The sequence below is a fragment of the Pan troglodytes genome, chromosome 12 (genome assembly GCF_028858775.2).
Source record: "Pan troglodytes isolate AG18354 chromosome 12, NHGRI_mPanTro3-v2.0_pri, whole genome shotgun sequence".
Taxonomy (NCBI): Eukaryota; Metazoa; Chordata; class Mammalia; order Primates; family Hominidae; genus Pan; species Pan troglodytes.
In genome coordinates this window covers 91,443,784-91,457,153 of record NC_072410.2, presented here as the reverse complement: position 1 = coordinate 91,457,153, position 13,370 = coordinate 91,443,784, and the positions used below count along the sequence as shown (strand labels likewise).

The window sequence follows — 13,370 nt, the reverse complement described above, 5'->3', positions numbered from 1 at the left end:
CAAAAAGTAGCAGTCATAGCACCAGCAGCATCAATAACAGCAGTAATACTACTGTTAGCAGTAATAGTAGCAGCAGCAATACTAGTAGCAATAGTAATAGTAGTAGTAGTAGCAGTAACAGTAGTAGTAGTAGTAGTAATTTCAGTAGCAATAATATTAGAAGCAGTAATGTTATTAGTAAAATACTAGTATAACAGCAGTAATAGTAGTAGTAGTACTAATAGAGCAAGTAGTAGAAGAGGCAGCAGTAGTATTAGCAATAGTAATAGTAATAACAGCAATAATACTAATCATAATAGTGACAGTAGGAATTGCAGCAGTGATCATAGCTGCAGTGATAGTAGTAGCAACAGTAGTCATAGTAATAGCAATAATGAGTAACAGTAGTAATTTTAGTAGAAGCAGCTGGAGTAGTAGCAATCATAATATTAATTATAGTTGCAATAATAGTAACAATAGTAACAATAGTAGTAGCAGCAATGGTAATAGCATAGCAGTGGCAATACTCCTAGTAGTAATACTAGTAGTAGTATCGGTAATAGTAGTAGTAGCAACTGTGGTTATAGTACAAGTAGAAGTGGTAGCAGTAGTAGCAGCAGTAGCAGTAGTTATGGTAGTAGTAGCAGCAATAGTAATACTACTGGTAGTCATAGTAGCAGCAGCAGTAACAATGATACTATTAGTAGCAGCAACATTAGCAGCAGTTTCATTCTGCTGTTAGCTCTTACTTGGAAAGCTGCCTCTGAGTGGTCTTGAGGGCTGAGATGGTTCTGTTGGCCATTCCACCATAGCAAAGGGCCAGCTCCTGTACCTCTGTGGTTCCTGGCTTGAATAAAACTCTCATGCCACTGGTTACCTTGGCAATGTCATCTTCTCTCCGGGAGGCCTGCTTGAATGCTGAGAAATACTCCCCCTAAAAGAGATCAGGAAGGTGCCTGTTTTCCACCTTGCTCTGCAGGGGCTGCAAATGGCAGACCCAAACCACAGGGCTATGAGGTGAGGTGAGGGGATAACACCATCACACATCAGTGGGTGAACTGGCCCCAGGAATCAAAGACCAAATGTAACTGATTACCACCTGTTTAGGAGAGGTTCCAGATAACATTCCCAGAAGCTGAAAAAAAAAAAAAAAAACAGGATTTCTCCCTGCTAGTCAGAAAAGCTGAGGGTCAGGGACAAAGTAGAACTGGGTGGTCTCCATTGAACAACAGCTGCAGAGGAAGAAGGGTGCTTTCACAAAGGCTCCTTAGAGACCCCTCATCCCCCTTACCTTCCCTACCCTGGTGCCCACTATCAGTGCCCACCCAGCCTCTCTGGGGACTGAGGCTGTTTGGCCTTTGGCATCCTCTGTTTGTGGCCTCCACAGTGCCCTCTCTAACCTGCCTCTCCCACCAGTCTGTTGGCATCGTTCAGAAATCTTGGTGAAAGAACTCGGGCACAGTGGCTCATGTCTGTAATCCCAGAGGCCTAGGCGGGAGGAGTACTTAAAGCCAAATGTTCAAGACCAGCCTAGGCAACATAGTGAGGCCCTATCTCTACAAAAAAAAAAAAAAAAGTAGCCAGGTGTGGTGGTGCACACCTGTGGTCTCGGCTACTTGGGAGGGTGAAGTGAGAGGATCACTTGAGCCTGGGACATTGAGGCCACAGTGAGCCGTGATCATGCCACTACACTCCAGCCTGGGCCAGCAGGCAGAGTGAGAATCTGTCTCAAAAAAAAGAGAAGAAAGAGAGAAAGAGAGGAAAGAAAGAAAGAAAGAAAGAAAGAAAGAGAAAGAAAAGAAAGAGGAAGAAAGTAACCAAGAAAGAAAAGCAAGAAAGCAAGCAAGAAAGAAAATATCACTATCACACTATGAAACAATCACTGCCCTTGTGCTTTAAACACATTTTCCTTCCTGGGTTCGAGCCAGGATCTTTCTTTAAGGATAGGAGGAGAGCATGAGCTATTTTCCAGGAAAGAGCCACCTGACTTCAAGCCCTTTCTGTGTCAGGTTCCTTTTGAGGTCTGTACTCACTCTGGCACCACAAATTCTGATGAACACCAAAATTAGCAGGTTTAGGGAGAGGAGATCTATTGGAAAAAGCACAATGAGGCCCACAGTTGAGGCCCCCAAATGGCCACACACTTTTCCCTGAAGAAGCCATGGAGCCCGCTCCTGATGATAAAGCTAGCTCAGCTTGCATGTCATGTGTGGCTCTGGGGCACTGAGCCCAGAGTTTGACCTTTGTTCTGGAACAGAGGTCCCAGGTGCTCACTCCCAGGACTGTGCCCGTCCACGGGGACATTCTCGCTGGGGTACAGTGAACTGTCAGTGTCAGGTTGACAATATCCTTTCCTGAGAGTTTCTAATTCTGGGTATTAAAATCTCCTTTCTTTCATGGAAGGATGTGTTTTGTTAATGACCATACCTGGCAAATAAAAACTGAATAGAGCTACACCTGTTTCCTCCCCACTTTCATCACTCATAATTTAAAAAAAAAAAAAGTTTACTGAACTGTGAAATTCAAAACTCTGGGAATCACTGCTCAAAATGGTCTATACAGACAAGCTAGAAAACCATTAAGAAACCACCTCAGGGATATAAATGCTCTAATTTAATTAGCATTCTCATTAAGGAGGTCAAAATTACCAAGGGCAAAACATGCCTTAGAACACTCACTAAAGCTCCAGCTGTGGGAAACCTTCACACTCTCTCTGACAGCGGCTCCCCCAGCCTCTCCCAGATGCCTTTTCTGACAGGCCCTTTTGGATGTGTTCTGAGCTGGTAGCTGCTAAGGGAGGAAAGACCCACACCAGGTCAAGACATCACAGGGCCCAGGGAACAAAGAGTAAGGCAGCCAGTGGTGCCCAGACCTGCCCCAACAGGCCAGAAGAGCCACTCATGAAGCAGGAATCCATCCGCACCAATCCACAGCGAGGTCAGTGAAGCAACACCTCGTCAAGCCTAAGGTCAGCGTATGAGGGTCTGAGCCACAGGCAGCTTCTTCACGCAGCACATGAACCCCACATTCTTTACCACGGGAAAGCAAATTTCCTCTGACATGGGCAGGAATCCTCGACACCTAGATGTGTTCTTGGAATTCTGTTCTTAGCTGCTGGTCATCTCCACTGGCTTCTAGGCATCACCAGGAACCTTATGAATTGTTTATTTTCAGTCCTCACAATAACCCGTATAGTGACACGGTGCCCATTTTACGGATGAGGGAATTGGGGCTCAGAAAGGTGAAATGGCTCACTCAGGACCAAGTTTCTAGCTATCTGGTTCCACAGTCCATGCCATGTGGACTCCTATCCTGCAACTTCTCATTGTCCAGAAAGGAGTATGGTTGGTTCAACAGAGGCAAAGTTCAGAGAGAAAAGTCATCAATGTAAAGGTTGAGAGATGCTCAAGTTGGTCCCTGAAGCATATTCTGATCTCTTTGTCTAGAGCCTGGCAATAGGACTTATTTGAGCAGAGCCTGGAACCACTTCCAACATCTCACCTCCCTGCTGTAGGGTATCTCTATGGAGAGCAGTATCTCCTCCGGGCTCAGCAGGGTCTTTCTGTAGCCAGGGAAGAAGGTGTGGTCCATCTGGACAGTTCTCCTGGTGCCTGTACAGAAGCAAGATGAAGAGGAGCCAACGTGAGGGAAAGGCTGGGAACCCCCCATGGGGAGAAAGGATAACCATCAGTGGGATTCTTCATGCTGGTCTCCAATGCCCACAGTCAGAGCAAATGACTGGCACAATTGGGGCCAAATCCTCTATCTGAAATCCTTAAGCATCCTTAAGCAATGGTGTGCTGGTGAATCTTTAACAACCAGTTCCGTGTAGGGGGAAAAGCCTTAGTTTATAGCATTTGCCAATTTCTGTGGTGTAAATACTTCCAATAGCCAATTTCAGGCCACCAAAGTTGCATCACTGAATGTGAAGCTGGGAAGAAGGGAGGAAAGAGTTAGCACAGCAACCCGGACTGCTGTACTCTGTAGGGGTTGCTTACAAGGCTGGCCCTTGGGAACTTGTACTTCAGAAGGGTTCCCAGTGCTCCATGATGGAGCAGCTCACTGTGCCTAAATTATCTGTACAAACAATAGTTTATGCTGAACCCCTGCTTTCCTTCTGGGAGTCCAGACTTTAGGCACATGCTAGTAGAGGCTGCCTATGTGACGAGCTCCCAAGAAAACCTCAGTCGCTGAGCCTCTAACAAGCTTTCCTGGTAGGCAAGGCATCACTTGTGTTGTCACAACTTATTGCTGGAGGAATTAAGCATGCACTGTGTGGCTCCACTGGGAGAAGTCTCTGGAAGATTGGACCTGGTTCCTCCAGACTTTGCTCCCATGTATCTTTTCCCTTTGCTGATTTTGCATCCTCCTGCTATAATAAGTCATAGCCAGGAATATGACGGCATGCTGAATCCTCTCAATGAATATCAGAGCCGGGGTGGTCTTGGGGACCCTCTGACAAGGCAGAGATGCACAGGAGCACATAATTGTAGAGCATTTCCACCGTACAGACAGAACAGATGCAAATAACTCCAGGAGCACTGATAACAGCAAAATGAAGTACTTATGAAGTGATGAATTTTAAGTATTTATTCCTTTTGTTTTGAATATAATTTATTTCATTGTCATTTTATACAATTTTATTTTTATTTTTATTTTTTGAGACAGGGTCTCACTCTGTCACCCAGGCTGGAGTGCAGTGGTGAGATCTCGGCTCACTGCAACCTCCGCTTCCCAGGTTCAAGTGATTCTCTTGACTCAGCCTCTCAAGGAACTGGGACTAAAGGCACACACCACCACACCCAGCTAATTTTAGTGTTTTTAGTAGACATGGGGTTTCACCACGTTGGCCAGGCTGGTCTTGAACTCCTGACCTCAAGTAATCCTCCTGCCTCAGCCTCTCAAAGTACTGGGATTACAGGCATAAGCCACCGCACTTGGCCTGATTTTTATTAATAACTGTGTTTCACAAATGGCTCACAGAATTCCTGAAGATCCAACAGCAGGCTGTGGTGAGCCAGTGCATCCCAGCCCCAGTACCCCACTAGGTAAGGCATGCAGGTAGCAGTTCCTGCTGTGAATTCTCTACAGAGAAAATATCCAGCTTTCCCGTCCACCAAACCAGGTACATTCTCCTTGCTTCCCTGGATCCAAATCACAGGGAAAGCTGGGTCACTGAACTTTGAGCTCTGTTTCTCCAGAAAATGACCTATCTGGTGAGACTTTTCTCCCCCAAGTCCTTCTTCCTGGACCTCTGCTTCAGGCAGCTCACCTCTGGACACAAGTGTCAGCTTGGCCCCACTGGCCATGAACACGGGGTTGAGGTCGGAGATGGGGCTGGCAGTGATGATGTTCCCTCCAACGGACTAAAACAAGCAGAGAGCATGCAGTGAGAGCCCACCCCAGGAAACCCCTGCTCACATAGCAGGCTCCTGAACACAGGGCAGCCGGGTGACACCTGCTGCAGGCAGACCCCTGAGGACCTGTGCCTACTGTAGTCACAATACCAGCATAGTGAGAACTTCGGCATTCTGAAAAATGCGCAAAATTTGAAATCAGAATACTTGAGATTGGATCCCCACTCTAAAATTTTAGCAGGCAAGCCCCTTTAAGTGTGTTTGTTTGATTGATGATTTCACCCAACCTTTTCCCAAAAGGATTGAGGTGATTTATCACAGAGGCCATATAGACTTAGTAAAATAAAAGATAAAGATCAAGGAAAGAGAGGAGTAAGACTTAAGGTTGAACAATTTGCTCTATTTGGATCTGAACTTCCTGGTAACTTGGCAAAAAAAATGTAAGAAGAATCAGATACAGGGTTCTCGTTATTAGAAAACAGGAAGAAAATCAGTTGCACGACGAAAATACAATTCTTCCTGGAAATAGATTTTAGCAGAACCAGGGAACTCAGCAGAGTTTTTGAGTTTATGTTTCCTTATCTATAGTTTATGTTTCCTTATCTATAATCAGAAGTGACAGGTACTTGGGGTGGGGGCTGGGAGGAATAGGAGTAGGCTGTTTTGTTGTAATTTAAAAAAACAATTTAAAAATGGAAGAGATAGCTTTTCTTCCGACACCATAAACTGTTGTGAAGAGCTTCCATTGGCATAGGGTGTTCGAATGCCACCATTTGCAAACTGGGAATGTGGGGACTTGTCTGAAGGCTGACTGAATAATCAACAGGTGGATTCCTCCCTCTGTTGGAGGGCTCTGTCTCTGGTTCTCCCTATAGCTCTGAAAGGAAATTCCCCTCTCAATTCTGACTTCTCCCTAGCATATCTCTTGTTCACCTACTGTTTGGCTCAGCCAAGCTCAGGAAGCGGGAGGGAGGCAGGAAGCCTCATCTCTGCAACCACAGAATGAAGCCTAGGAGTCGTGGAGTGCGTTTCCCAGGGTGCCCCACAGACCACCTTCATCAGAAGCACCTGAAGAGCTGGGCTACATCCCAGACCCATGTATCAGAATCTCTGAGGGTGGGGCCCAGGAATCTGCACTTTAACAAGCACTGCTCCTCCCAGGCAACTCTAAGCGCTAAAGTTTGAGGCCCACTGCACTGACACAGTGAGAGTCTGGCTGCCCTGCTTTCAGATGAAAGCTCCGTCCTACGGGCCTCACTTGCTTCTGACAGCGACTCACCGCCACAGACTTGACTTGCTTCCCAGCAAACCAGCGCAGCTGCTCCAGGACCCCTCTGAACACCTCTGTCTTTTGGGCAGGAAGCTTAGCAACAGCATCCACCAGGGTTTTTTCCACAATGCTCAGGGGGCAAGCAGCTCCAAAGGAGATACCTGGGAACACACATTCGGAATCACAGCAATTCTTCCCACAGTTCAGAAGAGGCTTTCATGCACAGTTCCTCTGAAGCTTTCCAGCAACTGGAGCAAGGCTGAATCAGGACTCACAGCTTTCCATGGATGAGGAAATTAGGGCCCAGAGTGGTTGAGTGACCTAACCAATGCCACACAGCTAATAAAAGAGCCAGTACTCAAGCTTGGGCCTCTTGATCCTACAACCAATGCTCTTTCCTCTAAACCAGTAGTTCTCAACTCATTAAAATCAGAATCTCTGAAGGCGAAGTCCTAGCATTCTTTTTAAAAGCACTCAGGCACAATCCCCACCTCCCCACCCCCGCATGAGCGATTCTAATGTGTAGCCAGAATTGAGAAAAATGATTGAAGATCCTGCAGCCTCTTGCCCACTGGCACCCTACCATGGATGTTTCAGCAATGAATGGGGTCTCCTCCCGCCTTTCCCTGTGCAAGGTGAGCCCCAGGAGAAGCAGGGGGCAGCCAGAGCCAGTGGGGAGACCACCCTGATACCTGCCACCCACCTTGTAACCTATCCCCAGCCTCACAGCCCCTCCATAAGCTTGGAGTGAACCTCCTCTTACCGTCGGGTCCATGTTCTACCGAATTCAGCTCAGGGATCCAGGCTGGGCAGACAATCATAGGAAACAGCATATTCTTGAACTTCATCTCAATGCCTAGAGAGAAACAAGAAGCTGAAGTTGTATGCCCATTGTTGTATCACCAGGGCAGGCCTTAGCAGCTTTTCTCACCATTACACACAGGATATATGACATATCCACAATCATAGTATGCTCCCTGGTGACTGTAGGTGTCTGGGAATAGGAAACTCAGTAGACCAGGGGTGGGATTAGATGCAGTCTTTGGACTGTCAGCCCAAAACTAGGTCTTTCTTTCCCTCTCAAAAAACCTACCTGAATTCAAATGAAATGAGTTGGAATTCACTCTAGTGTGTGTGTGTGTGTGTGTGTGTGTGTGTGTGTACATTAGAAAACACAGGAAATTAAGGTATGTCAGGAACCCTTCTAAGCACTTTCCCTATTTTAACTTAATTAATGCTTACAACAACCCTATGATGTACTATGATTTTTCTGTTTATAGATGAAGAAGCTGAGGCACAGAAAAGTTAAGTTTCTTGCCCAAATCACACAGCTAAGAATAACCAAATTTCAGTACTGGAATGATTATTCGTGTTGGGATATAATCGTAATAAAAACATGAAAGTTTAACATTAAAACAAAAAAGGAAAATGGGAGGGAAAACTTCAAATCTGTCCTCCAGTTCCCACTATCTGCCTGAGTTCTTCAAGTTGTCTGGCTTTGCGGGGCCACACATCTGTATGTGGTTTCTGGCCTTCCTGACTAAATGAGTCAGAAGCCTCTGTTAAACAAGTGTGCCTCTGTTCCTTAGACCCAGTTGGCTCAGCACCTCTCCCAGCCCTGCCAACAGTGTGTAGATGGAAAAGGTTAAAAAAGAAATACCTGTGACCTCTTTGCCCCCCTCCTTCCCCCCAGGTGCTGTTTAGGATTTCTGAAGGGGGCCCTAGGCTTTGTGGGCCCCCAGATTCCAGAATCTTCAAAGCTCCCTTCAGAAATCCTAAACAGCACCTGAATACCAGCCCCTTTTGAATATCAGCTTCCAGGACAAAGAACACAGATTGAAGCAGTAAGTTCTACGTTACTAAGGTTTTCTCTTTGTCTGCCTTCCCCCAACACTCTGCGTTGACTGGAGGTGACTACGCTATTGGGGTATGCATAAGAGAGGAGGGAGTGGCACAGACAGAAGTGGTCTTGAGAAATCATTTCCAATTGTGGAACTTAGGTAATCTTTGTTATTCATTTCTCTTGGAATCCAACTGGGCCCAGGACATTGGATGGCTCATGGCAGGGAGCATGCAAGTGTGAAATGATCCCCTTGAGGCTGGGGTGGGGGACCACGTGAGCCCATGAGTTTGAGGTGAGCTATGGTGGCATTGCACCACTGCATTTCAGCCTGGGCAACAGAGTGAGACCCTGTCTTTGAGGAAAAAAAAAGAAGGACCTCCTAAGATTCCCCCAGCCACCTTAAATCAAGCTGCACCTGAGCTACATGAGCCATGAGTCCTGTTAAGCCATGGCCATCAAGATCACATTTCTTGAGATGTGTCTCAGCCCACTCTGCTGCCTCAGTGTGTCACAAAACCACAGTTGGGGACTCTAACTTATGTATATGTGCGCACGAGGGAGGCGCCCATTCTGACTCCATCAGCACTGACCCAAGCCAGGCTCTCCTCTCTGTGACTGAGGAGCCAACCAGAACTCAGGGCTTGGCAGCTCCTTCAGGAACCAGAGCCAGGACCTGACTGCTTAGAAGTATGGCATGCCCCTCCACAGCAGAGGTCCTCAGCTGTCCCACTGTCTCCTCCGTAGATCCTCACTAGGCTTGGGATCCAGCAAAGTAGAAATAGGCCATGCCAGGTTTAGAAATCGACAGAGATTAGCAGGGACCTAGGAACCTCTCCCCATCTCTTACAGCACTGGGGCTGAGAGCTGCATATTCTGAGTCTCCCAGCCTGTTCAACTATTCCAGGCCTCACGTCCTAGGTGGTGGCACTGACAGGGCAGGTGGCCACGGTCATAGGCAACACAAACACAGTCACACCTGGAGCTCTCCTCTTCTTTACCTTATCACATCCTCCCCCAGGAAAAGTGGGGTGGTGGGGTCAAAAGCGACATTTATGGAACCTCTAGTGTCCGTCAGCCACTGGCCTAGGCACTTTGCTTAAATTAGTTCCTCCTCCCTTAGACTAGAAGGCCCTTGAGGGCAAGGAACCATGTCCAATTGAGCTTTGTATCCCAAGCCCCTTCCAGAGTACCTGGCTCATGCTCGGTGCTCTGTAAATGTTTATGGAGAGAAGTCAACTACATGCAAGGATCTCATTTCACACCCAAAACAATCCTTCAAGGAGTTGTTAGTACCCCCATATAAAAAACAGAAAATGAGGGTAGATGAGGACAAGCAACTTTTCTGAGGTCACACATCCAGCAAGGGGCTGAGCCAGGCCTGTGGGACTCCACAGCTAGGGGCCTTTGCAGGAACTGGAGTGTCCAGGGATTTCCAGTGGGCTCCAGGTAGTCAGTGGGGCAGAGGGATAGGGTGCAGAGGCAAGTAAAGTCAGGGGGAGGTGAGGATGGGCAAGAGGACCTAGAAACACCCCCAGACCCCCTGGCAGCCCCAGGGCAGTCTCCCTGGCCCTTACCAATCTCCGTGTTCCCCACCACCAGCTTGGCGTCAGGGTGCTGAGCCTTGAGGTCCAGCAGCTCCTTGAGGGTTGAGGCCTGTATCCACGTCACACGCTCCCCTTCAAATCGCAGCTGCTTCCGAGGAGTGTCTTTCAGCCTCTGGGAAATGCAGTTTTCTTACTACACTGTCTCCCTCTTCCTACTGTCATTCCTCTTATAAATTGTTTTAAGTCCTCAATGGGATGTTTTACTGATATTCAGAATGAAAATATCTATCAGGAAGAAGCAAGGGGAAGTAATATGTTCAGAGGCAGGAACTCCATTGGGACTAGTCTTTACAAGACCTCCATGAAGGAGGCATTATGAGCCTCATTTTCAGCGGTGAAAGAAGATCCTGAGGGTCAAGGAGGTTATGGGACCTGCTGAAGGTCACCTGCCATGAGGGGTCCCCAACAGACCTGGCTGAAAGCCCAGATTCCTTGCAGTGCCCCATACTATCTCCAGGGGGCACCATGGACAAGGCATGAGAAGGGAGGGAGGGAGGGAGAGAGGGAGGGAGGGAGGGAAGAAAGGAAGGAAGAAAAGAAGGAAGGAAGGGGTTTGTTGTAAGGGGATGCCTAGGAAGGCTGGCTTTAGTGCTGGCAGGGTGACACTGGGCTGAGAACGAAGCCCTCAAATCAAACTGCCAGTATTTTCAGTTTCACAGTCCAGAGAAGGATCTGCTGGTGGCCTGCTGCAAAGCCATTCTCTCTGGCCTGTTGAAGCTACAAGGTAGTTTTCATGAGCTCAAGACCCTGAGAAGTGTGCACTTCAAAAACTCCAAGTGGCTTGATTCTTTCGTTGCCATAAATATTAGAGTGATGGTGATAAAGTGGGTGTGAGGGGGTTTCCTTAAGACAGAGCTGTGAGCTGCAGATCATGTCCTTTGAAGAGAGCTCTCGTTTTTTGTTCTGTTTTGTTTTAAATAAATGGATTGCTTATAGAGGGAATAGGTTTCTTGGAGTGCTTATGTATTAGATATAGGCAGGAGATCAACAAATGGTTATAGTGAACCTGCTACGCTACACAGTGTGCCTAGAGAGCCAGTCCCTATCCTCATGGGGCTTGTCATTTAGCAAGGAACACAGACATCAAATTAATAACTGTAACTGTGACACACACGGACTGAAGTGCAGGGGCTGTGGGTAACGTAGCAGAGACTCAACCTAGGGGAGTGTCAGAAAATGGAAGGGAAATTTAAGCTGAAACATAAAGGACAAGAAAGACACAAAGTTCCCAGTGGGTATGAAAAAAATAAAGCAGGTCTCCAGGGACTCACAGTACAGACCGGGCTGGATCTGTCCCTGAGGCATCACCTACCAGCAACTCTGGGGGAAAAATGGGCTCCTGGGTTGGATCCAGGGGCGTGAACTCCTCTGGTTTGAATAAAGATGGCGAGAGGCTGACCTATGGGGAAAGAGAACAGGTAGGTGATGCAGTATCTCCTCCTTTCAAACACCCAAGAGGACCAATTCAGCCTTTCCTTCCAGCGAGCTCATTCCCAGCCCCCTGCAGGCTGCAAGAGGAGCAGGTAATCCCTGGGAGGCAGGAATGAGAGAGTCTCAGTTACAGGACCCGGGGCTAACATGCACCATCACCATCCCCACAGTCTGCCATCACCGACTCACCGTAGGTTCCTTTTCCAGCCCCACTGCCAGGGACATTGAGCTCGTGCACTGACTCCTCTAAGTCTCAGATTACCCCCAGGCTTCCAGGGGGAGAAGAACTCACTTACTGAGTGGTCTTTCTTCTGGTTCATGCAGCAATTTGGATTATTCCCATCTCCTCCACAGCATCCACCATCCTAGAGAGATGATGAACATCTGCACAAGGGTATTTACAAAGAGTATTTGCAGAAGCTAAGGAATCTAGATTATTAATATCCAGAACACTCCAGCTCTGATGCCTGTCCCAGCATCAACAGCAGGGGCATCCTGCCTGCCTGTCGCCCAGAGTGGAGGCTTCAGCTACATTCCCTCTTGCTTGGCTAACGTAGATTAAACAACTCATGGATAAACAAATAGGAGCAACAAGGTCACTGAATTTCAGGAACTTTCCTCCATAAAAGCTAGGTCCTACTTTATCAAAACCTATCCCTTATGCCCATTTCTCTTCTTCAGTGCTGCTTCCTCAGGAAGCGTCTATGAGGGATATTCCCTTTGGCTCTCTCAAGACTCAAGAGGCTTGACTTCCAGATCAGCAAGGTTCTAGGGGCGTGGCTGGTGTCTCCCAGGCTGGGCTCTCTGCGGGACCCTGCCAAAGGATGTCCAAGACGGGTGCTGAGCCCAGCACTGTGTCCAGCCAGTGTGCCCAATGGCCTCCCTACTGCTTATTAGGCACTTCTTCCCAGAAAGGTAAACACTCTTCACTCCTCACTGTGGGCCTGTTCTGGAGAAGTATGCAGGTCAGACCACCCAGCATCTCTGGGAAAAGACTTGCTCAGGACCTCTTAGGATACCAGTGGCAGAGCACACACAGAGTCTAGAATCACTACCACCCAGCACCGAGGCATTGCAGGGTGGCAGAGGGGTGCACTCAGCTGACTGATCTGCAGCTCAGGGCTTCAGAAGACAGAGTCCTGGAGTTGTGCTGAGATGAAAAAGTAGGGGAAACTCATAGGTTCTGCCTCAGGCACTTTTATGGGGTAGTCAATTCCTGAAAAAGCAGGCTGGGAGCAGTCCTTCTGCAAGTCAGCCACAGGAGACACCATGCCATGCTGGCATTTCCCAGAGTCTGTTTCACAACTCATTGTCTTCTGCAAGAAAGCACTCATGGGATGCTGGAGGTGTGACCTTGGAGAAGTTGTAAGCAGGCAGGCAGTGGCATCAGGAGAGAAACACCCCATCCACCCCACCACCTGGACATGCTGCTCTGTGTGCAGACTCTTCCTGCATTCACAGCTCCAGCACTGGACACCAGACCTGCTCCGTCCATTCTGAGCCTCCCCCCAGCCAGCCACCTTGCACTTCCCCTCTATATTTAGAAAGAAAGAAAGGAAGAAAGAGAGGTTTCTTAGTGCCTTTTCTCACCTTTCTTCTTGGAGAAGCAGTGATGTAGGGAAATGCCCCGGCCTACCTGAAGTGAAAGTCCTGCATCCCACTCACCTGGCCCTCTGAGGAAGGACATATTTCACAGAAGCGCCTTTTCCAGACAAAGTGCCAGTGCATTATTACTTAGATCTGTTTTCTTGATAATTCATTGGTGTGTTAATGACATAAATTACTGTGATGTACAGTAATGCATCACTGCCCTCAAGGTCTATTGAGGTTGGATAAGACTACATTTTCTCATCCCCACCCTCCTGAGATTCCTACTTTACTAAATA

The 13,370-nt window shown here is 47.7% G+C and overlaps 1 protein-coding gene across 2 annotated transcripts in view; it reads right to left on the bottom strand.

The window, feature by feature from the left end:
- The window catches only part of XDH (xanthine dehydrogenase), an 80,328-nt gene that overhangs the window by 41,898 nt on the left and 25,060 nt on the right, over positions 1 to 13,370 (bottom strand). For both annotated transcript variants that reach the window (XR_678027.4, XM_525729.7), the window contains exons 7-14: positions 11,781 to 11,849; positions 11,366 to 11,452; positions 10,024 to 10,165; positions 7,370 to 7,462; positions 6,616 to 6,767; positions 5,252 to 5,345; positions 3,481 to 3,590; positions 729 to 913 (exon numbers count right to left, since the gene is read on the bottom strand). Coding sequence is in view for 1 of the 2 variants with exons in the window: in XM_525729.7 (XP_525729.4) it covers positions 729 to 913; positions 3,481 to 3,590; positions 5,252 to 5,345; positions 6,616 to 6,767; positions 7,370 to 7,462; positions 10,024 to 10,165; positions 11,366 to 11,452; positions 11,781 to 11,849 (932 nt within the window). In the remaining variant the exon portion in view is untranslated. The remainder of the gene's footprint in view (positions 1 to 728; positions 914 to 3,480; positions 3,591 to 5,251; positions 5,346 to 6,615; positions 6,768 to 7,369; positions 7,463 to 10,023; positions 10,166 to 11,365; positions 11,453 to 11,780; positions 11,850 to 13,370) is intronic.